The 25641-nt window shown below is 35.3% G+C and overlaps 1 protein-coding gene across 2 annotated transcripts in view; it reads right to left on the bottom strand.

The window, feature by feature from the left end:
- si:dkey-225n22.4 overlaps positions 1-25616 on the bottom strand; it is a 45956-nt gene extending 20340 nt beyond the window's left edge. Inside the window, exons 1-16 of one of the 2 annotated variants that reach the window (XM_068217133.2) lie at positions 25528-25616; positions 19714-19847; positions 18895-19452; positions 16849-17014; positions 16475-16700; positions 13424-13597; positions 12971-13048; positions 11370-11381; positions 10301-10396; positions 9992-10045; positions 9849-9902; positions 9392-9445; positions 8676-8729; positions 8360-8407; positions 7085-7138; positions 6723-6776 (exon numbers count right to left, since the gene is read on the bottom strand). In XM_068217133.2, coding sequence (XP_068073234.1) covers positions 6723-6776; positions 7085-7138; positions 8360-8407; positions 8676-8729; positions 9392-9445; positions 9849-9902; positions 9992-10045; positions 10301-10396; positions 11370-11381; positions 12971-13048; positions 13424-13597; positions 16475-16700; positions 16849-17014; positions 18895-19452; positions 19714-19795 — 1764 coding nt within the window. In that variant the 5' untranslated portion in view covers positions 19796-19847; positions 25528-25616. Of the gene's footprint in view, positions 1-6722; positions 6777-7084; positions 7139-8359; positions 8408-8675; positions 8730-9391; positions 9446-9848; positions 9903-9991; positions 10046-10300; positions 10397-11369; positions 11383-12970; positions 13049-13423; positions 13598-16474; positions 16701-16848; positions 17015-18894; positions 19453-19713; positions 19848-25527 lie in introns of those variants that run through there. The other variant, XM_073941339.1, reaches the window with a different exon arrangement.
- Positions 25617-25641: the final 25 nt, after the last annotated feature.

Raw genomic sequence — 25641 nt, 5'->3', positions numbered from 1 at the left:
TTATTTCAGCTAGAACAAAAGCAGTTTTTAATTGTTTTGAAGCCATTTTAAGGTTAATATTATTGGCCCCTTCAGCAATATTAGTGTTGGATTGACTCAGAACAAACCACTGTTATACAATGACTTGCATAATTACCCTAACTTCATTATAGTTTTGTTTGTCACCTCTAGCTAGCTCTAGTTGAGTTCTATGTACTAAAATGATTCTAAAATAAAATCAAGCTCAATTATTGCATGTGGTTTCTCAGTTTCTGATTTAAAAAAGATCTTAATAATATCTTCAAACTGAAGGAAATCTCTTTGAGAACTGTGCCGGACCCTGAGAGTCCAAGAATCTGTGAATCTCTGATCTATGACCCTCTGGCTGGAGTGACGTCTCGACTGCAGAATTACAGTCTTCAGCGTCTGAGAAGTGTCAGTTTTATATAATTATCCACATTCTCACAGCATTTCTGGATGGAACGCATTCAGACGTATCATTTCAGGTGTACGATGAGCCAGAACGCTTGTTTTCCAAAACATCACTTAAACTCCTGTAAATCCACCGTGTTGATGTGTGGGGAAAGCGCTGGATTCAAACACCGCTGGTCTGGAATGACAGATCAGAGTTCAGCAGGAAATATCCACCATCTCTACATTGAGCTGAATATTACTGATACAGCATCATACCATTCCTCAACATTCATTATTTACTGGAGATCTGCGAATGTTTTACTCTTGGCAGACTTAATGTGGTGTAAATATGTTTATATATATCTACTGTGTGAAGTTAAAATGATTAGTTCCTTTGTCCAATATTTCCTGAATGATGTTGAACAGATTCAGGAGTTGTTCACAGTATTTTGTTCTTCTGGAGAAAGTCTGATTAGTTTTATTTGGGCTAGAGTAAAAGCAGTTTTTAATAGTTTTAAAGCCATTTTAAGCTCAATATTATTCACCCCTTCAGCAATATTAGTGTTGGATTGTCTCCAGAACAAACCACTGTTATACAATGACTTGCCTAATTACCCTAACTTTACCCTAATTACCCTAGTGAAGCCTTTACATGCCACTGTAAGCTGAACACTAGTGTCTTGAAGAATATCTAGTCTAATATTATGTGCTGTCATCATGGAGAAGAGGAAACACATCAGTTATTAGAGATGAGTTATTAACACTCTTATGATCAGAAATGTGTTGAACATCACAGAGTTAATGATGTTGATCTTAAAATAGTTTAGAAAAACTAATACTAAAATAATAAAGACTTTCTTAAGAAGAAGAAATATAGCGAGGTTACTGTACAAATGTCCTTGCTCTAGGGAGATATTTTTTTTTAAAAATTACATTTGACAAGCGGATGAGTAATTTTGCCGTCAGTTGTTTACCAGCAGCATGACGATCAGGTCAATCCAGCAAACAAACATTCAGTGTTTCAGTAAATTAACTTACATGTCATTATAGAGACACACCTGCAGAACACTGACACAGGCATCTACATGTGTGCATGAATATTTGTATGTATGCATCTGCATGTGTGTGTATACGTCTGCATATGTGTGTTTGTGTGTGCATCTGCATGTGTGTGTATACGTCTGCATTTGTGTGTGTGCATCTGCATGTGTGGGTATGTCTGCATATGTGTGTGTGTGTGTGTGTCTGTGTGTGTGTGCATCTGCATGTGTGTGTGTATCTACATGTGTCATATCTGCATGTGTGTGTGTGTAACTGTATGTTTGCATTTGTGTGCATCAGCATGTGTGTATACATCTGCATATGTGTGTGTATGTGTGTCTATCTGCACGTATGTGTGTGTACTGCTGCATGTGTGCATCTGCATGTCTGTTCACATCTGCAAAGGTGTGTGTATATCTGCATATCTGCATGTGAGCATCTGCATGTGTGCATGTCTGCATTTGCATGCTTCTGCATGTGTGTGTGCATGTGTGTATCTACATATGTGTGTACATGTGTGCACGCCTACATATATGTGTGTGTGTGTGTCTGCATCTGCACTGTAAACCCTCCACATGAAAGTGTGTGTGTGTGTGCGCGCATGTGTGTGCGCGTGTAAGTGTGCGTGTGTGACGCTCCACACTGAGGTTTGTGGTCTTTTTACAGTCCTGAAACCGAACAACAGCAGTTTTTGACCCAGATCTGGGTTATCTGAGGACTTTATTTCTCCCACTGAAGTGCGGAGTGTGTTTAAAACAGTCGCGCCACCGCAGTGTAAGTGTGAAGAGTATAAAAGTGTTTAGTTTGCCAGCGCTAGTGTTAAACATTTGAGCAGCGCGCAGTAAAATCCAGCAGAATGACGCCGTTTTACACTGAGTCTGCAAACATCACCGCTGCTTTCTGTCAGTGAGCTGATGAAGAGCATTCACAGACCTCTCAGAAACAATCAAGAGTGGAGAAACAGAAGCACGAGGGTTAAGAAAAACTGTTATGCACCTATTATACAGAACTCCCTTCTATAAAGGGTTTAAATCAAGTAGTGTGTGTGTGTGTGAGCAGTGTGTGAGCATCTCCAGCAGCCTCTAATGCTCATCATGAGTGAACTGTGTTTATTATAATCAGACTTGATGCAGAAACACTGTGATTGACTTTCTCCCTTTGTACGTGTCATCAGAGGGGGAAAGCCCCGCCCATTAGTGCCCATCTCTCCATCTCATTAGCATAAACAGCAGCCCTGAGTGAGAAGCAGCCGTCTGTCCATTAGCCATTAGAGCTGCTGAAGATAATGTCAGCATAGACTAAGAGGATTATAGATGTGCAGTTCTAGATGAAGCAGCGACAGAAGCATGAACACACACTCACACTGAAGCACACATGCACACCTGACCAGCACTCACAATGCTACACCTATATTACATCTGCCACTATGCAGACTTAAAGGCATTGGTAGCTCCGCCCTCTTCTGAAAAGAGCACAATCTCATTTGCATCTAAAGCGACAGTCACCAAAACACCACAATGATGATCAAAGCCTGAAAGGGTCAGTTTCAGAGAGCTGGAGAACATTACCTGTGTGCTTTTTACAGCTCAAACTCACACACACATACGCTGTAGACACAGCAGCAGAGATGCATTTTACAACTCATGTAAAGGGGCAGAATAGGAATAGGTCCCCTTTAAAGAGATGGTTTGGTTGTTTGCAGAGGAAATAAAACAAGGTTTCATTCCTCACAGTCTCTATCATTATTACATCCGAGGAAGATCTGAGTGAAGCTTTATCAGTTAGAGAACTTCATGGAGGTTAAACTCTGGTCACTTTATAAAGTTTTTTTTTTTTTTTTAAATACACAAAACTAAACTTAAATGAATATAACATAACTAACATAAAATTTAAGTAAATTAATTTGTTTTTTTTATTAAATTTATTACATTTAATTTAAATGATAAATTATTATTATTAATAATAATAATAATAATAATAATAATAATAATAATAATAATACATTTAATTTAATAAAAACAAATTAAAATTAAGCATGTGATTACAGTATTATAATAAATTGACTTTATTTTGATGGTCCCTTTTGGACGCATTTTGTTGAATTGAAGTTGCATTGCATCTGCATGCCAACTAACTCTCATTAGATTATCAGTAGACTGTTATGGAAGGTAAATCCTGCCAATTTTAAATAAATCAAATAAACATTGGAAATTGTAAGTTGACATGTACATGTAAAGTTTCTTATAGTCAGTGAAATGTCTGATGAAGGAGCAGAATCAGCAGATATCAAGCAGACAGTGTACTAATACTCAAATGAGAATGGAGCATGGAGCTGCAAACTTTTAGTCAACAAAATATGCAAATAGGGACCATCAGAATAAAGTGTTACCCATAAATCTTGCCTAAAACAGTATGCATCAAGTAATTTAATTTGTTCCCATATTCACCAAACAGATGTTGCAGAAAACATATTATGACGTTACAATTTGGATTTAAAACATGAAATGAACAAACTATTGTCCTAATGAAGTTGGATTATGAATTATACATCTGCATGTAAATAAACAACACTAGATGCAAACAGGAGAGCGTTTTCCAACAGTAATCAGTGATAAACCATACATACAAAACACTATTCTTTTAAATGATTTCTTTATGGTTTCTTGGCATTTTTATGTTTCTGGACTCTGTTTTACTGGTGAAAATAAACTGCAGTAATAGAAAAACGGCTCGTTTAATTAAACTGAAGTCACTAAAGCTGAACAAATTAACAACGATTTATTAAAGGCTTAACAAATAGATTTCAGAGCCTTGTGAAAAGTTACAAAGAAACATTTGACTTTCATTCCTAATTTAATTATAATTATGGCATGTTGATAATCATAAAACATGTCTGGTCTATTTAATTTATTAACTTCACAATAAAATAATAATAAAGATTAGTAAAACCAGAAAGCTTTAATTTAATTGAGCATTTTTGATGACATTTATAATTATCATCAGTGCCAAAAACTGTATTTGCTTCATATTTTTGTGCAAACTAGAGTGCATTCAATATTTTATGCATTTATTTGCAGTATAATTATTTTATAAATTATAAATGTCCAAAATTAATGTGCATATAAAATAAATACATATCAAATAACAAATAACAAATAATATAAATACATAATACTGTCAGTGTTGATCAAATAATCCATTTTAGACTCTTGTGATATTTTAATTGGCCTTAATTCCAATTTAATGTTTTGTTAAATGTTAGGAACATAAATTTAAATGTGGAACATAAAGAATAATAATAATAATAATAATAATAATAGTATGATTTAATTTATTTTGATTTAATGTAATATTTTTGATGACGTGTTATTATCAGTGTGGATTATAAATGTCTATTAATAATTTGCATATCAAATAAATCACATCAAATAACAAATAGTACTGTCAGCATTGATCAAATAACAAATGATGCATTTTTGATCCTGTGATATTTTAATTGATCTTAATTCTATTTAAATGTTTTAATAAATGTTAATAATCATAAATCTAATTGTAATAAATAAACTTCTCAATCCTTTACAAAAGTAAGTCAAGATTAGTAATAAGCTGATTTGATGATCAAGAAACATTTATGATGATTATTATTATCAGATTAATCAATACATTATTTTGTTTATGATTATTATTATCATCATCATCATCAGTGCTAAACCGAACAGTCATTTTTTATGATCAATCAGTTATTATTTAATATTTTAATGCTTTTATTTGTGGTATAAATCTTTTGTGCATTAAAAATGTCAATAATAAATTAATAAATAATTTCAATTAATAAATTGATAAAGGAAAAGCTGCACTTTTTGAACAGCTCAGAAAGGTTTACCCCCTCATCAGAATTGCACAGCTTTGCAGACATTTTATGTAGGTTTAGCGTCTGAACGCTGCCATATGAGGGACATTTCTCAAGCTTTTCTCCTCTTTTTGCAGTGGTCAAGAGGCGGAAAGCCAAATATACACTTCTTATTTCCTACAGAATGATGATGATGACTTCAAGACGCTTTGCCTAATTTGCAGGACAGACTCGTTTGTCTTGATTAAATAAGTTTGCATAAGTTTACAGACTAAACACTGGACTGAAGGTGATTCTGGAGGATAAAGCGGCCTGAGTTTTCCATGTCAGCAGTGATTTCTGGCTGTAATTGTGGTAAATCTGCGGTAAACACAAGGGTAAATAATGCATGTGTGTTTGGTTCCTGTAAGCCATTAGCTGGTGTAATGTTCCTGAAAATTAATCAAGCTGTATTTATTATCCCAGAGACGATAAGAGAAGCAGCAGACGATGCTGAACATGCATATGCAAATATAACACTTACACAAATAAATAACAGAAGTACAGGCAGACCAAGCTCAAACACTCCGCAACTGAACACAAATCACCCACTATGGTCCTGAGCACAATATTCATGTCAAATATGTGTCGCATCTTTGTGGTTCAATAAATTATAGTATTGAAATCAAAAGTATATTAAATTTCTACCTAAACATATATTTAATTCATAAAAAAAACATTTAAAATTTCAATTAAAAGATTCTATTATTTCTTAATTTACTGGAGACTCACTCTGAACAAATCATTTGAATCAGTGAATCATTTACTGAAGAATCAATCTATACAGATCATTTGAATCCGTGAATCATTATTTGAGACTCGTTCTGAAGAGATAATTTGATTCAGTGAATCATTACTTGAGACTCCTTATAGATAATCTGAATCAGTGAATCATTACTGGAAACTTACTCTCAATGGATTGTGTAAGTCAGTGAGTGAATAACTGAAGACTCACTCTAAAAAGATCATTTGAATCAGTGAATTATTTGCAGGAGACTCCCTATGAACAAACCCTTTGATCCAGTAACCCATTTAATTTAAACTCATTTGATTCACTGAACAGATCATTTGAATCAATGAGTTGTTGACTCATTTACATACATCAGTCCAATTCACAAATGAAATGTTCAGTGAACCAGTATATTATAGCAATATTTAGTTTTATAATGCAGTAATATTATGTAAAAGTTTCCTGTCTATGTTAAATGTTAAAATTAAAAACTAATGTTAATGTTAATGTTAAAAACACTCAGATAAAGTATTGATGCTTAAAATACAGTATGTGTTAAGTTCAGTAGTGAAGTAAAAAAACACTTAGTCACTGTCCACTTCTGTTATTATTGGGATATTATGATATTTTACACACATAAGATGATGCTTTCATGATGAAAACACTGACCTGTGCTCCAGCAGGTCCAGGAGGTCCTTCATTCCCTGGGATGCCCGGGACCCCCTGGAGAAACACACACACTTCCATTCAGTTTACTACAGTACATGTTCACTCACATGAATATTAAGTAGATCAGTAGTATTGAGTCTGCATCTCAATTACAGTGAAGATGTTAATTAGACAATTCATCATTTCTTTGCATCTGCTTCTGTGTTTTTTCCATTATTTAACCAAGAAGCCTCATTGAGATTTAAGATCTCTTTTCCAAGATCAAACTGAATAAATGTAGGACACACTGAATACTCTCTGCATTACTCCTCTCTATATTACAGCAATGTGTCGTAATAGTGTGTAATATTTCAGAACATTACCATTAGACCAGGCTTTCCAGGAGGTCCTTGTTCTCCTTTTCCCCCCTGCGCTCCCTGTTTGAAAACACATGCAAAGTTTTGAATTATTATAAGTGCTTATAAAAGCCTTCGACTGATCATCTCTTTATAGAAACACTGTATTTTATATAAACATATAGTCGTGTATGAAATATATATGATCATAACAAAGAAATAATTACTTGGATCTAATTAAAAACGGGGCGACACGGTGACTCACTGGTCAGCACAGTTGGTGTTTCTGTGTGGAGTTTGCATGTTCTCCCCGTGTTGGTGTGGGTTTCCTCCTGGTTCTCCGGTTTCCCCCACAGTCCAAACACATGCTCTATAGGGGAACTGGCTGTAGCATATGAGTGTGTGTGAATGAGTGTTTATGGGTGTTTCCCAGTACTGGGTTGTGGCTGGAAAGTCATACGCTGTGTAAAACATATGCAGGAATAGTTGGCGGTTCATTCCGCTGTGGTGACACCAGATAAATAAAGGGATTAAGCCAATAAAATGAATGAATAATTAGAAGTGGAAGATTTTGTTTTATTGTTCCACATGTTGATTTGTACTGTATTTCCAATGATACTGTCTTTGTATTAAAACCAAGTATTGTATTACTTGTATTACTGAACAAGCAATATATATATATATTTATTATTTTAGAACCCGTTTAACACACTTTAATCTGTTTTTATATTATATTTCTTATACTTGTCTCTTTTATTCCTGCTTTATTTATGTAAAGCACTGTAAATTGCCCCTGTGCATGAAATGTGCTATACAAATAATGGCTAATGATTAAATTGTTATGCAGATTTCTTTTATTACTCCAAAATGTTGGTTTCTATGTAATATCGCAGTATGGAAATATAAAATTTAATGATTTAAAAATATATTATCATTATTATTATTACAATTATTATTTATATAACTATTATGTCTAATTTCATATTAATCCAAATGTTGATTTCCATTGCATTACCAATTTTAATAATCACTGTGTATATATATTTTTTTACAATTAATTTAATTAGTTCTTAGAATATATTATTATCATTAGTAGTAGTAGTATTAATATTATGGATATGCTTAATTATTCCACATATTGATTTGCATCGCATGATTAATTACAATATCACTGTATTAAAAATAACATTTAATTTAATAATTTGTTGCATGCATTATTATCATTAATATTATTATTATTATTTCAGAACCTGAATTCCAGTGGGATATTTTAAATAATATATTATTCATTCCTTTTGATACCTTTTCTCCTGGTAGTCCAGCTATACCAATGCTCGGCTTTGATGCTCCCTGAAACAAACAAAAAAAGCACATTATTTATTGCATAAAAGTACCATTTGTAACTAGTTTGCATATTTAATTAAAGTATATTTGTATAGTGATGTTCATAATAATTATTATAAAAGAAATGTGTGTCTAGCCAATGTCAGACGGCAGCAGTCAGCCTGTTTCTTTACACAAGACAAACAGCATCTCTGTAAACCACTGATCTATTAGTGTATTTACTGTTACTTTAGCTCAGTTCAGGCTTCAGAAAGAGGCTTCAATTATTACGCACCATCGGCCCCGGCGGCCCTGGTCTCCCAGGCAGCCCTTGATCTCCCTGATCGCCCTGGATAATATAAAACACACCAATAAGAATGAAATAAAGGAAACAGCCAGACAACTACAGCTAAACACTGGCCGTTAGATCACTAGACTGAGAACACTATCATGTCACACTAGCTCTGTGTCCATACACACAACACTGCATAAGAATTGGCAGAATATAATACATTATTATACTGAGAACAACACCAATCCGTCAGTCCATCATCACAGTGCTTCAGCATTATTCGTCTTCTGTTATTATTCCCTCCAGAACTGTCTTGATCATCAGTCTGTGCTCCCGTCTCACACCTCCAGAAGCCACCGTGTTCACTGCGTTTGGTTTTGGTGTTCTGAGGCGCAACTCATGTATTAGAGGAGAACACACAGCACAGTGGAGAATCCCAGCAGTGCAGCACACTCCACCTCTCTCAGTGAGATCTGTGCAGGAGCAGCAGGAGCTGAGGAGGTGATGCTCTACTGTGCATTATTGACTGGAAACGCTGCTTTAATCACTAATGTTTTATACAATACTACAGTTTTGCACATCAGTCTATTTCACATGGATGGAAACACACCTACAGTGCATGAGGCTGTGCTCCTCTTGCTGTTTTGAGGGAATTTGAGAATGAGAACCCACGTTTTCCACGAATGCTCGCTTCAGGAAATTAATATTATTAGACTCACTTTGAAACCCTGCAGTCCTGGATCACCTCTCGGCCCTGATAGACCCACGTCACCCTAAAAAAACAGACAAACATTTGATTGTCCTTTATGATCAGATCAGTATGATGTTTTCCTATTAGACTCAAACTGCCCAAGCATTGCGTTGTCCTGGATTAGCGCTGCATTGTGATCAAAACAGTTCAGCTAAATGAATGATTAACATGATTTCACCAGTACATTTTTAGCTGTTTTACAAGCTCATTTCTCAAGATTTAATTTCTTAAACAGTATTGTGTCTCTAAAATGTCAAGTCACTCTGGTAAACTGTAGAGTTTCATCATCAAAAGTGGACAGAGCAGAGATCAACATATAATGCAATGTTTTTACAGTGCAGAACCGGCTTAACTGATATAATGCACATGCATTTCACTTGGGATTAATCGTACAGCCATAATATGAATACATAAGAGCGTCTCACCTTCGGCCCTGGTGGACCTACATAACCTGGCTCTCCTCTCAACCCCGGGGGTCCCTTTATCGAGAACACACACACATTTCAGAGACCTCGTTCACACAGATGAGCTGCTTTACACTGTGTGTTTAATATATGGGTTTACTCACAGGCTTACCATCTGGGCCCGGGGGTCCTTCCCTTCCTTTCTCTCCTCGAAAACCCTGCGGAGGTCAGAATTTGGGTGTACATAAATATACATATTTAACTGACTTTAAAGGAGTAGTTCACCCAAAAGTGAAAATGATGCATGATAAACTCAGCTTTAAGGCATTCTATGTGCAAATGTTGTTCATCTTTCAGTCCAATGTTATTAGAGTTATATAAAAATCAATTAAGATGATTATTTCATGGTATATTTACTATTTTGGGGTGAACAATTCCTTTAAAAGCGATTATCAGAGGAGATGTTGACACACCCGTGCTCCTGGAGGTCCCGGGGGTCCTGGAGGTCCCGGCTGGGTTTCATCACAATCACATTCTTCTTCAAAGGTGGGCTCGCGGTCTAGAGGACACTGAAGCACAAACACACACAGTTGGCTTGGCTATACTTAGGGATTGTGGAGAAAATTAGCTTTAACCCTTTATTCACCACAGCTACATCTCATGGATCATCTTCAGTTACGATCAACATCATCTCCATCACTAGTGACTGAAGGGAAGCAGGGAGCATGTTCAAGTTTTTGTCAATGTTTTATTGTTGACGTCAATACAAAAGGTCTAAAGATTTGAATGCAGGATGATTCATTTACAGTAAATGACTCTGAGTCGACTCTTTTCTAAGAATCAATAGTTTTGAACATGTTCAGCAGGGGCAGATTTAATCAATAATCAAGGCTATTTAGGACCACAGGAAATCTGAGGACCCCAATAAATACCTAGAAGTATAAATTATACTGTGTGTAACATTGTTTTCTATCATGTTTTGTGTCGTGAGGGTCTAACAAACTACATTTTAACATAATTATTACATCTATGTAAATGTGTCCCCCATCCCCAATCATGGAGCCGTCCAGCAGTCAAATCAGGTAAAGATTGAGTTTTACAAAGGAAATCGTTTGAATTATTTTAAGTCGTCAATTAATTTCATGGAAAGAAAACATTTAGAGATTACAATGAGAAGAAAAACACCAATATAAATGAACAGAAAATAAATAAAAGGACAAAGGGTGTATTTTAACACTGTTGTGCCCCTTGGCTGGAATAGCTTAAGGCCACCAAATCAACAAATCCACCCTAACTTTCAGATTTAAACCTCAGCTGGATGCTTTTCACTTAGAGCTGCATTACACACTAGTATGAACTTAGTATCTGATAAGAATAAATAAATGGGATTTATTAACACATGTGCTTTAAACTGATGGAGATGTTCTCTTTATTTGTAGCTGTTTCTCTATTTGCATGTGTTTTCTTCAGTTGCAGTGCATTGAGCCCTCTGGGCCACCATGCACTTAATATATGAGTGTAAGAAAAAAAGGTCAAACTTACCCGTTCATCATCCTGCAAAACCACAAGGAGAATAAGAGAGAAAGAGAGAAAGTCAGTGATGTTGTACAATCAGAGACGCCTTTAAGATTACATTAGTCTTCACCAGCCCTGAATATCTCTCCTGAGACATTTCTTTAATAAAGAGCCTTGAACAAATCAACTCAGACATCAATCTAAACTTTAATTCAAGATAAAAGCATTTCAAACCCACACAAAGTCAGTTCTCTCATCATGTAAAAGACTGAACGCAAATGTCTTAAATCTGCACTTTAAACGTCACATCTCATTATATTAATTTGAGCTCTGTTTTTTATTGCCAATTCAAATGCATTGCTCAAATCAACAAGTAATGAGAATTTAGTTGACTACAGTAAACAAATGAACTTTTTCAAATCTTTATAATTTTATTTTATTACTTTTTCTAAAGAGACTGCAATGAGAGAAGTTAAAAAAATTGTTTAATACTGTTTTTAAGATCAATATTATTAGCCCCCTTAACAACTTTATTTATTTATTTATTTATCTATAAAATTATTATTTTATTTGTTTGTTTGTTTATTTATTTATCAATTTATTTGTTTATCTGATTGTTTATTTATTTATTTGTTTGTTTGTTTATTTTTTTCCATAGATTTATTTGTTTATTTATTTTTTTATCCATATATTTATTTGTTTATTTATCTGTTGATTTATTAGTTTGTTTGTTTTATATATTGATTAATTTATTTGTTTGTTTGTTTATTTATCAAGTAATTTGTTTTTAATTATTATTTATTTATCCATTTATTTTTAAAATTTATTTGTTTATTTATCCGTTTATTTATTTGTTTGTTTATTTATTTATCCATTGATTTATTTGTTTATTTCTTTAATTATTTTTTTGTGTGTTTTTGCTATTATTTATGAATTATTTATTCTATAACTATTATTTATTTACTAGTATCTTGCAAAATAACCACATTAGTAAAATATTGTGCACAAAAGACAAAAGATATCAGCTACAAGTCTCTAACTTTGACAAATTGATTATTTATTTTTATTTAAATTAAATGTCCTTACGTTTTTAAATAAACTGGAATAAGAGTTTAATGCAGAGTTTAATAAAGAGTTTAAAACTGTTTAATTCAGTTTTTAATGTCAATATTATTATACCCCCTATAAATATTTTATTTTTTTTAATCATTATTTATTTTATGAGTATTATTTATTTACTAGTACTCTGCTAAATAACTAATAAAATAATATGCATGTCATCATGGCAAAGACAAAATAAATTAGTTATTAAAAATGTGTTGAAAACATCTGCTCTCCATTAAACAACACTTAAAGAATAAACATTTCACATGAGGGCAAATAACATTTACTTTAACTATTACATTTAATACAAATATTTTATAGAGATGTGGGGTTATAACAGGTCTCACATCATTATATTATCTCTGTCTTGAGCTGCAGATCTTCTGCATTTCAGATATCTGCCTGATTTTAGAGCTCTTAATAAAAGCGCTGCTGGTCATAAATACTGCCCCCATTAAACAGCCCACAGTCTCTTTAATATAGATGAAGACGCGGCGGCGATACAGCAGTTGCTTTTCTCTTACCACAGAGTAGATTTCACACGCCGTCTCTCGCTCGCTTTGTTGTGGGTCGCAGTAAAGCCTCAGTTTCTGAATCTCCGTCTGCGGCGGTCAGCAAAATATGACCAAGGAAAAGATTCAGACTCAAAACCACACAGACATCACAGCAAACACATGCAGGATGGATTACATTTAAACACAAATAAAGCTGAACATGACTACATTTATATTGTTTGATTAAATTCAGTCTATAAAAATAGTTTACAAACATGTACTCCTACACTACCTGACTACAGTCTTGTGCTGGATCTCAGTTGTAACAACATCAAATACTAACAGGTCTTCTATGTTGATGATGTGTAAAAGTGTCAGACCACAAGACTACTGTCAGGCACTGTACACACACTCATACACAGACTGAAAGCATCAATGATCTGTTATCTGCAATTATGCAGCAGGAAGCTCAGTGTGACTCACAGGAACTGAAGCATCAGATCCAGAGCGTTTGGAGATCTGTGTTTTCCCATTGATGAATATGGGCACGACTGGATCCAGAGGCTCATCCTGGATCTCCTGATCATCCAGGTAACAGATCACCTGTCTGGGCTTCACCAAAACCTTCAGCTGGTGCCAGCTGCCGTCAAACACAGCCTAGAGTACAGTGAACACAGTGATACTTCACATCTCACAACACATCTCACAATACAGTTAATCAAAAACACATCCAGAAAAATCACTCCAAGGGCCTTTATTTAATAAGTAAAGGAGAATGTACATCCAGACGGTAGTATTACAGTCTATCAGCAGCTGCTATTATTTCTATTTACAGATATTTTGAATCAGTGAATCCTTCAGTGACTCTGAATGGATCATTTGAATGAGTGAATCATTTAATGGAGACTCACTCTGAATGGATCGTTTGAATCAGTGAATCGTTTACTGGAGACTCACTCTGAATGGATCATTTGAATCAGTGATTCATTTACTGGAGACTCTTATATTGTCTAAAAATGTCCAGGTTTAGTAATTGCCATAAATCATGTATTTTGCTTGTGGACTCAACAACCATAACACTAAATCATTTTTTTAACTTCAGTAAATCTTTTTTTTTTTAACCTTAGATCAAGGTATAATCTTGCTTTGGACCAACCTAAAAATACAATCATTTGTTTCAGCTAAAGTTCTAAATTAGAGTTTTGAGTTGGTGGAAAATGATTAATATTCAATACATTTGTCATTTTCAACCAGGTCAAAACTCTAATTTGATGGTAATTTCTAAATTTAGCTGTAACATTATAATATTCTTCTTCAGGTTTGTCTAAAGCAAGATTATACTCTGATCTAAGGTTAAAAAAGATTGTGGCATGTTTGTGTGCATTAAAGAGAACACATGCAAAATACATGCACTAAATCTGGACTTTTCTAATGGATTTTTTCACTAAATCTAAACACTTAAAACAATTAAATACACTGACCCAAAGGTGTGTTGTTTTTATAGATAATTTAAGACCTAACCTTAATCTAAAATCAGAAACCATCATTATTTTCCCCTACCCTAAAATAAAAACATACGCTGAATGAAAGAAACTGTAGTTCACGTTAGATAAGCATCTAAAGTATTGATAAACACTTGTTAGAAGTGAAGAAAACATATTTGTCATATTTGTTCAGTGTCATCTACTGAACTGTGTAAATGTGTGCACTAGAGTCCTGTTCTGTGTTTTTCATTTCAAACCAACGTCACAAGTCACACAATTTTCCAAAATAAGTGTCTGCATATGAATGAGAGGCTGTGATGGAGGAGAAACACTCCTGGCGAGACTCCATTATTCAAGAAACATCACAGACACACTCTTAGCTGAAGAAGACGTGGAACAGGTACAAGACAGGATAATTGCTGGAACATGAAAACACTTCTGAGAATTGACTTTATTTAAGTGGATTTAGAGGAAAAAAAAGCACCAAAATTGGATTGAGAAGAGGAAAGTGCTGAAACACCTACACACATACACAAACAAGTCACGCTTTTAACAGGAAGTGTCTCATAACACAGACTATTCCTGTGTGTGGGGCGGAGGTGTGTGTGTAAAAACCAATGATCAATGACTTTCAATGCTGGAACAGAAATCAGGCACTGAGTAAAAGGACAGACACACTAATAAAGTATTACTATAGTAAATATAAAAGAGCTTCTTATCAGTATTAATAGAGTCAAGATATTAGATAATTAATTTACAGTATTTAATAAAAGTAAATATTGATGAATGTTTATTTTTCAAGAAAGTTGAATAAAACTTGTATTATTCCATAATAAACACACTTATAATTCAGGATAATTCAGGTGAAAACATGTAAAAGCTCATTCAGATCCGTTTGTAAAATAGGATCATTTAATTTAGTGAATATTGTATTGGACACTCACTCTGAATAAATATTTTAAATAAATGAATCATTTAGTAGAGACTCACTGTAAATTGGTGATTTGAATCAGTGAATTATTTACAGGAAACTCATTAAATAAATGATTTGAATCAGCGAATCATTTACTGGAGTCTCAATGTAAACAGTTTAACTGAATCAGTGAATCTTTTACTGGACACTCACTCTGAACAGATCCATTGAACTGGTGAATAATTTATTAGAAACTCTCACTGAACAGATCAATCAAATCAGTGAATCTTTTACAAAAGACTCACTCTAAATGCATCATTTAAATCAGTGAATCTTTTACTGGATACTTTGAATGGATCATATAAATCAATGAATCATTTACATGAGACTAGCTGTAAATTGATCATTTGTATTAGTGAATCATTTACTGGAGACCTACTGGAGAGTGACTTGTTTACTAGATATTTCATCTGAACAAATCAATTGAATCTGTGAATTGTTTGAATCATTTAATAGAGATTTGCCAAGAATAGATCATTTTAATCAGTGAATCATTTACTGGAGACTCACTTTGAACAGATCATTTGAATCAGTGAATCATTTACTGGAGAATCACTGTAAATGGATCATTTGTATTAGTGAATCATTTACTAGAGACTTACTGGAGAGTGAATTGTTTACTAGATATTTCATCTGAACAAATCATTTGAATCAGTGAATTATTTACTGGAGACGCACTGTAAATGAATCATTTGAATCAGTGAATAATTTGCTGGAGACTAACTCTGACAGATCATTTGAATTTGTGAACGATTTAGTGGAGACTCGCTGTAAGTGAATTATTTGAATCAGTGAATCATTTACTGGAGACTCACTGTACATGGATCATCTGATGGTGGATGATTTGAATGAGTGAACTATTTCCTAGAGATTCGCTCCAAACAGATCGTTTGAATCAAATGTAAAAAGTAAACAAAGGAAAGTTTTGCAATATGGTGAAGTAAAAGCAACAAATGTAAACAGTCAGATAAAGAACACATCCTCAGATCTGTCCTTCAGTTCTGTAGTGAAGTAAAGAGTTCACACTGCTGCCTCAGACGCAGCTCTACAGAATAACACTCAGGTAGATTCGCTCACCTCAATGCCTGGCGCATCAAAAACGACGGTCTGCTCCTGATTAAAGGTGTTAGTGGTGGTGAAGCTGATGTATTTCTGCAGTCCGCTGAGCGTGACCGCCGCCTGGATCTGCCCATCTTTAGACTTCACCCTCCACAGGTCAAAACTCTCCGTACTCGAAGAGCCTTTCAGACGAAGTGTCGACACAAACACATACGACGGAGGAAGACCTTCCGGAAAAATGTCCCTGAAAAACAATAAACACATCAGCCAGAACACACACATTGATCAGAACACACACCCTGAGGAAACTACTGTACTCATTCCTGTACAGTGCAGTCATATGTACATTTTACAGCAGTTATTTACAGTGTACATAATAAATAAACCCTGACCTTGTGTTTTCAGTGATGTCGGTGGTCTTGTCCAGCAGATACGCCCCCTCTGACACCAGTGAGCCCTGGATCTTCTTGGCTTTCTGATGGATCTTCATGCCCAGAATCAGTTCGAAACCTTTCTCGTCCCGGGACGCCACAGGGATGCGTGTCGGACACACCGATTCTGCAGGACACATTTAACACACTCATTAAAGACGCAGTAACACACACACTCTGCAGTACATATTTAACACACTCATTTCACACCACACACACACTCTGCATAACACGTTTCACAGGTTCATCATTTCAGATGCTTTCCCACACACAGATTCTGCAGGGTTGCATCATGCACTTCCCAACCAGCTTTTTAATCCTGCTCCACATTTTATTTCAATCAATAAGAGATCTGACAGCACTAAATATGACGATCGTGCACAATCCAGCAGCGAGTAAAAGCATACAAACTCAACTGTGTAAAATGATGTAATGAAATCTTTTCTTTCTTATTTAATCTAGTTTATTTTATTGTTTTTTATTCTTTAAATGTTCAAAATGTATAAATGTATAAATATGTTATAATATGTTAATATTAATAAATTAAATAATATTTATAGATTATACAATAAATATTATAAAAATATTTATATAATAATAATTAAAATATTGATATGATTAAATAATAAATGATATAATAAAATAGTTATATAATGATAAAAATAAAAATATGTATATGATGAAATAATAAATGATATAATAAATAGTTATATAGTAATAAATAAGATTTATGATTAAATCATGTATTATATTATAAATATTTAGTAGTAATAATAACAATAATAACAATAAAGTAATATTTATATGATTAAATAATAAATTATAATAGAAAATATGTATATAATATTATTAAATCAAAAATATTTATGATTAAACCATAAATGATATTGTAAAAATATAAATATAACAATTTTAAATAAAATAATTATTATATGATTAAATAATAAATTGTAATAGAAAATATAACAACAACAACAACAATAATAATAATAATAATAATAATAATGAATAGTAAGATTTATATAATAATAAACAAAATAATATTATATAAATATTATTAATATTACATTAAACCTTGGTTGAAAATGACTTGTTATGAAGTGTTATATTGTGTTTTGCAGTACGCGGATGCTAAATGTTTTACAAGCTCAGTTGTTCCTGCTGCATGTGCGCTGCGTTGTTTTTCATGCTGAGAAAGTGATAACAGTGTGTTTAAAGATGTGTATAGTGTTTCAGGTGATTGATGTGATGTCTGAATGATTGTTTGATGCCTGTTACACTGCACATTATTTAGAAAATAAAGAGGTTTTAGAAGTGTAGGTCTTGATTTTTCTCTTGAATGTTTAGTTCAGCTTACTTGGCAATTGTAAAGCTATCGATTTCCTTATATTTACCTAGTAATGTGAATACTAATAAAAGTTAACAACACAACTAATCATTTTGAACGGCACTGAAGTTTGCTTTATTAGGAACTTGTGTACATATACAAAATGCTCACATAGATTGATTCACTAGTTAGATATTTAAAGGCTATCGGTGTGCTTAATTTTTCTAATTATTACATTTTAAAGTGCAGAAACACACAGAATCACACTTCAGCACTTATTTTCCACCAGTGATCTCACCACCGACACATTATTTAGCTTGTTTTAATGAAAAACTCACTTGATTTTGACTCCTTATTTGTGAAAACAGGACTATACTTTGTGCTTGTCTAAAAAAGGCTTCCTGATTTAAGAGTTTTTAGATAATTGAACAAGAAACAAGGCTCAAACTCAAAGTAAGCAAAGCATGTTTTGCACTGTAGCCTAATCTGAGTAGGATGAAGTGTGTGTGTTCAGCGAGCTCCTCCCTGCGTGTGGTTTCTCCATCACTGGGCATGAATGGACTGTGGTATTTTACTGGTTATTCACAGCTCTTTTAAGACTCTGATAAAGCCGCAAGCCCAATAAAACCACCCAAAACTAGTCTTAATGTGGTCCACATTCACACGCAGGCAGATCTCACCCTCGCACAGCTTCTGCTCCATGGCATCTCGAATCCGCTCGATGTTGGTGTAATCTTCAGCGAAAAGCACGTAATCTCCCGCCGGCGTGTTGGCGATGGTCACCAGTTCAGAATTGGTGATCTCTGAGCCCACGCCCACCGCGAACACTGTAATCCCCTGTGTCCTGGCATCCAGACTCGCATCTGTAACGTCATCCTGCGACTTTCCATCCGTCACCACCACAGCGATGCGGTTCTTCACATCGTTTCTGCGTGAAGATGGGAAAACGTGGTCCACGGCGAACTTTATAGCGCGTCCGGTTTGTGTGTTTCCTCCTAAATAGCTGATCTTCTCGATGGCTTCAATCAGCTGTTGGGTTGTTTTGTGTTGACCCAAGGGGATCTCCAGTCTGGGGGTGTCGCTGTATTGAACGACGCCCACTTGAGAATAGTGCGAGCTGACATCGAAACCGCTGGTGACATTGATTAGCCAGCGTTTGGCAGTTTCGAAGTCCACGTCGCCGACGCTCCAGGAGCCGTCCATGATGTAGACCAGATCATTAACCGCAGTGCTGCAGCCTGTAGAGTCAACACAAGACATGATGAACCGCCAACTATTCCACCATATGTTTAAGGCAGCGGGTGTCCTTCTAACACTGGGAAACACCCATACACACACACACTCATACACTACAGCCAATTCCCCTATAGTGCATGTGTTTGGACTGTGGGGGAAACCGGAGCACCCGGAGGAAACCCACACCAACACGGGGAGAACATGCAAACTCCACACAGAAACACAGTGCTAACCACTGAGCCATTATCAGAATCTGATCATACCTGCTCGAACATCATCGTCCTTGGCAGCGTGTGAAAACACCAGGATAATCAGTGCTGGGACACATTTCCAAACCCACGACATTCCCAACTGAAGATCCAGCCGTTCACATTCAACACCAATCCTCAGAGCCCTGCTGAAGCAGAACATTAACATGAGTTAGTCTCATTAGTTAGTGCATTTTGCAGAAACGATAATGAAATAAGCCAAATTATTTAGAGCATATTTATACTCTTCACCTCTGAAACCAGGGGAGAATATAATATTATGTGGAAGATAAGTACTGTATATGTGAAAGCAGCATAAGCCAAATATACTAAAACATAATTAAGTGCAATATTAAGTGTATTTAAAAGCTATATACTTTATATATTTCAGTTTAAAAGAATCATAATAATAGTAGACTTAAATGAAAGGTCATTTTCATGAAGCCAGCTCATATTTACATCACACAGTGTTGTGATTTGACCCAAATGTTTTCATTCCTGTATAAAGTGTAAGCTCATCCATCAGCCGGACGCACCCTAAATCACATGCATACATTCATATAAACAAAACAACATGTGTCAGGCTATTTTGCCAGCGTCTGATTGGCCAGCAGGCTCTCTATAACTACACAGACTACGACAATTCCCTTTTATTCAAGCATATAAAAGTGTGCTTGGTAAGAGTGTGCCGCTTCGCTGGGTACCAAACCACATGCGGTCTTATTTTCTGGCTGTGCTTCAGTGATGTCTACAAACTCTCATTTAGCATTAAAAGCAGGCCAGCAGACCACAGGCTGAAGCCCGAGGAAAATAACAGCGTAAGCGAAAACGCTGCCGAACACAACATGGAAATAAACATGGCATGTGGCCGCGGAATACGAGAAAATGCCCACTATTACAAGCTAACATGTACTCGTGCTGGATTTAGAAATCACCAATCAGCGGCTATAAATGGCAGGAGTCCTTTTAACACTCCGCAGCGTACGTCAACACTGTACAAACACATTCATTATAACTGCATGCTGGGATATGTGACTATGGGCCGCGAAACCAGTCATAAATGTCAAAAATCATGAATACATTTACATTTACACATCATCCTAAAGCTGAATATATAAGATTTTCATCAACATATCCACACATTAAAAAATACAGCATTTCCTATAAATGACTAATGTTGGTGAATAAAACTATAGTTAAGCACTTGATTTGATCTGCTGTGGTGATGCTTCAGTTGCTATGGTAACACAACAACTATCGTAATTGATCTACTGTGGTGATTCTACAGTTGCTATGGTAACACAACAACTATCGTAACTGATCTGTTGTGGTGATTCTACAGTTGCTATGGTAACACAGCAACTATCGTAATTGATCTGTTTGGATGATTCTACAGTTGCTATGGTAACACAATGACTACAGTAATATAAACAAATGACCATTACTATAGGGTGTATTATACTACAATACAGCAGACTTTACTGTAGTAAAATCTAAAGCATACTACAGTATTTATTACAATTTTTCAATTCACTATAGTTGCTTTATTACTACAGTACACAGAGTAGCAGATACTGTAATATATAAAGTACAATACACCTTATAGTTTAAAATACTATACTGTTTTACTAAAAATGACTGTAGTAACGCTTTTTGTGACTTACATTTTTTAAGTAACTTGTCCAACACTGTTTACATAATATTTTCCAGCAATATTAGAAAATCTAGAATCTGAAGATTAAATAAAATCGGTGTAGTGTTGAGAAAACTGCCTTTAAAATGGTCTAAATTAAGTTAGAAATTTGAATTTACAGTATGAAATTGTTAAAATGTCATAATGGAAGTTGATATTTACTTAATATTCTGTTGATTTTTTTAAATAAAAGAAAAAATGTATAATTTTGGCACATACAATGTATTTCTGGATATTGATTAAAAGTGCCATGAAATTAAAATAAAGTGTTTTAGTTGTTAGTATCAGTTTGTCAGGGATGTAAATCAGGGATGCTCAACCTTTTTCTTATTAAGAGCCAAAAACTAAACATCATTGAGACCCGTGGACTGAAGGTAAATATACCAAACATCATTACACTAAAGATGCCACAGGTAATTTCCTAAATCATTTCATAATATTCATAAATAAAAAGAAAACATTACTTTAAATCGTAGTAACTAATGCAACATAACGTTTTAAATTAATGCAATAAAAACAAATAATTGCATTTAAATCACAGTGGAGTTCAGTGCTGAATAAGCAGAATCTGCCTTTGACTTGATTTGCTCACCAATGTCTCTGCAGTTTCAGGAGACATTTAAACTAAATCTGATTAATTTACACCATTTAATTAAGACATTTAATTTGAGTAGATTTTAACAATAAAACAAACAAACAAAGGGCTATATTAAATCCTTCTCCATCATTCTCTCTCTCTTCTCAGATGGGATGGTGGGCCAAATCAAAGGTTACCATGGGCCAACAATGGTCAGCAGTATCTCTGCTCTAGTGTCTCCAAAACAGAGACAAAATTGAGATTTAGCAGATATAAACCCGACAGAAACATCTAAACTCTGCTCTTCCTACTAAATGCAATGTAATTTCACGTCTCCTCATACTTCAGTTTCTCATCTAATCTTCCGACCAATCAAATGCTCTCTAGTGTCTGACATGCCCCGCCCCCTCTTCTCATTGCCTGTTATTTGATTTGCTTGAGCTCATCCACTCTCACTGGCAGAGCTGTGAGAAAACAAAAACACACTATTGGCTGTTTTATTAAAAGGGGAGGAGCTACTCTGTGCCCCACCCTCTCTCCATGTTTCAGTTCAGATTACGTCAAACATCCAATAAAAACTGCACATTTCAAAGCACTTCATGGCAGATTTAAATATAAATATCCCCATGCAGCATGAGACTCGCATATAAACACAGCCATTCCTTCAAAGCGCCTCACGCAGAGCGTCCGTCCTCTTTACAAGGGTAATTTTGAGGTAAAGCAAGCTCGACCAGAGACACAAACAGAACACAAGGACGCATCCGCCGTCCCATAAACCCAGAATAAACAGCAGACGATTGTCTACGCATGGGAATGTGTGGTTATCCATGAAGATCATCACTGAACACAGTAAAGAACATGACGGCCACACAGCTCTGTGTATCAGCATGTGTGAGGAATGCTCATGCTAACCCAAACACCTGCTTCAGTGGGCATTTTAGAGGACGGAAGATTAAACACGTGTGTGTGTGTGTGTGTGTGTGTGTGTGTACTTTTGTGTGTCTACTTGTGCATGCATGTATGTATACAAGTTTGTGTATGCATGTGTCTGTGTACTTGTGTTTCCGTACATGTGTGTGTCTATGTGTGTACTTGTGCATGCATGTGTGTGTGTGCATGTGTGTGTTTGTGTTTCAACTGGTGCATGCATGTGTGTGTGTGTGTGCGTGCATGAGTGTCTGTGTACATATCTGTGCACTTGTGCATCCATGTGTGTGTGTATGCGTGTGTGCTCACTTTTGCATGTATGCATTTGTGTGTGCGGGCATGTGTGCGTCTGTGTACTTGTTCGTCCGTGCATGTGTATATGTGTGTGCATGTGTGTCTGTGTCTCCTTGTGCATGCATGCGTGTATGCATGTTTGTGCATATGTATGTGTCTGTGTACTTGTGTGTCCGTGCATACAGTATGTGTTTGTGTGTGTGTACAGTACTTGTGCATGCATGTGTGTGTGTGTGTGTGTGTCTACTTGTGCATGCATGTGTATGTGCTTGTGTGTGTGCATGCGTGTCTTTGTACTTTTGTCTGCACTTGTACATGCATGTGTGTGTGTGTGTGTGTGTGTATGCGCTCTTGTGCATGTATGCGTGTGTGTACTTATGTGTGTGCATACGTGTGTCTGTGTACTTGTGCGTTAGTGAATGAATGCGTGTGTGTGTGTGTGTGTGTGTGTGTGTGTGTGTGTGTGTGTATGCGCTCTTGTGCATGTATGCGTGTCTGTACTTGTGTGTGTGTGTAAACGTGTGTCTGTGTACTTGTGCGTTAGTGAATGTATGCTTGTGTGTGTGTGTGTGTGTGTGTGTGTGTATGCGCGTGTGTGTGTGTGTGTGTGTGTGTGTGTGTGCAGTCTACAGGCTTTCAGCCACAACCTGTGAAGTCTGTTGTGTATTTGAATCAGAAGCTGTTCACACTCTACACTGGCGATTGCAGACACACTGAACTCCCACATGAGGAGGAACCTCAGAGCTCAAACAACATTTCAGTCAAACCCAACACACACACACACACTTTGAGTTGTGAAGAGCAGCTCAATCCTCCTCACACAGTAATAGATCATATCAATAATACCTGAGTGACGTCCGTCTGTCCGTCTGCTGGGGATTGTGTGTCTGTGACCCAGCTGAATCTCCACGCTCTGTTCTCCTCTACTGAGCGTGACCAGACATTTTCAGGACACAACAAACACACACACACACACACACACACACACACACACACACACACACCCACACACACAAACACACACACACACACACACACACCGTCTGACCACGAACTGACCTACCCTGGAGATTACTGCTAATAGAGGAGCTCTGAACAGCACACAGATGAATGAACAGATCAGAAGAGAAGCTTTGACATATTACCCTGTCTACACCTAGCAGAACGTGTCATGATCAATCGTCTGCTGTATTTAGCAGTGAATCTTGCTCGTGTTGATGCTGCGCTATTAATAAAATGAAAGTATTAACAATGCATTGGTTTTGCGCTAAAATCTGGTAATGTTGTGTTGTTTTTGCAGCGTGTCATGAGCACTAAACAGTATGTGTGTATATTTCCTGCAAATAAATAGCACACACAGACACACACACACACACACACACACACACACACACACACACACACACACACACACACACTACAGGTTTTGATCAGCTATAAAAATCACTGCATAAAGTAATTTCTGACATGCAAATGAGCAACACACTGCAGCGCTGCATGAAGGAAAGTTCCAGCTGTGCAGAGGCATGCATGTAGACCTGTAATGTACATTCAGAACCAGGTTTCAGGGGTTTTTACTGGACATCAACAAGAGCAGCAGCTGAACTGAGCTGTGTTGAACAGCAGACGGATGCTCTATAGTGTTGTTTACTGCAGCTTTGACCAAACATCTGCTCTGACTCTGCGCTTCATTACTGATACATTTTTAATTGCATCATAAAAGTAGTAAGGTTTTATTACAATGTAATATCATAGTTTTTATTATAACATAATATAATAATTAATTTATTAAGCAACTATATTATACACAACTTTACATTTAAACTTTATAATGTAATCAAATATGTAATATAATAAAACAATACAATACAATAATGCATTTATTATATATTTTAATAATAATAATAATAATAACAATAATAATAATGCATGAAACAGAAGACGGCTATAATGACAGTCTATTTGTGCCATTTTCCTAAATATTTAAACAAATTATATATGTTAATAAGTTTAACTTTAAATATACATAAATAACAAGCATAACTTTTCATGAGTTAACATTAGAGAATATGAGATGACAAAAACACAATATAGTCAAAACATAACTATTACTTTAATATTACTTTAGACTCATGCAGTCACAAAAGCATCTGTTTAAATTAATATCAATAATATATATTTTTTAAAACATATTATTTTACACATTTTTTACATTCGTTTCTGAGGGTGTTTTACTTTCTTTTCTTAAATTGAGCATTTTTCATGTGTCAAATTATTGATCAGTTTTAACCCACACACAAATATAAATAATGTAATATGAATCAATATAAGCTCTTACCTGCTCCTTTAAAAAAGCCTCCAGGAAAATGAAAGTCTTGAGCTGGAGATGAAGATGAAGATGAAGCATTACATCACTGTCTCCACCGGAGGAGCCATAGTTCCGGTCACTCAG

This window comes from Danio rerio, chromosome 24, assembly GCF_049306965.1.
Source record: "Danio rerio strain Tuebingen ecotype United States chromosome 24, GRCz12tu, whole genome shotgun sequence".
NCBI classification, from domain to species: Eukaryota; Metazoa; Chordata; class Actinopteri; order Cypriniformes; family Danionidae; genus Danio; species Danio rerio.
The sequence above is the reverse complement of the archived record's forward strand: the minus strand, read 5'-3'. Positions and strand labels throughout refer to the sequence as shown.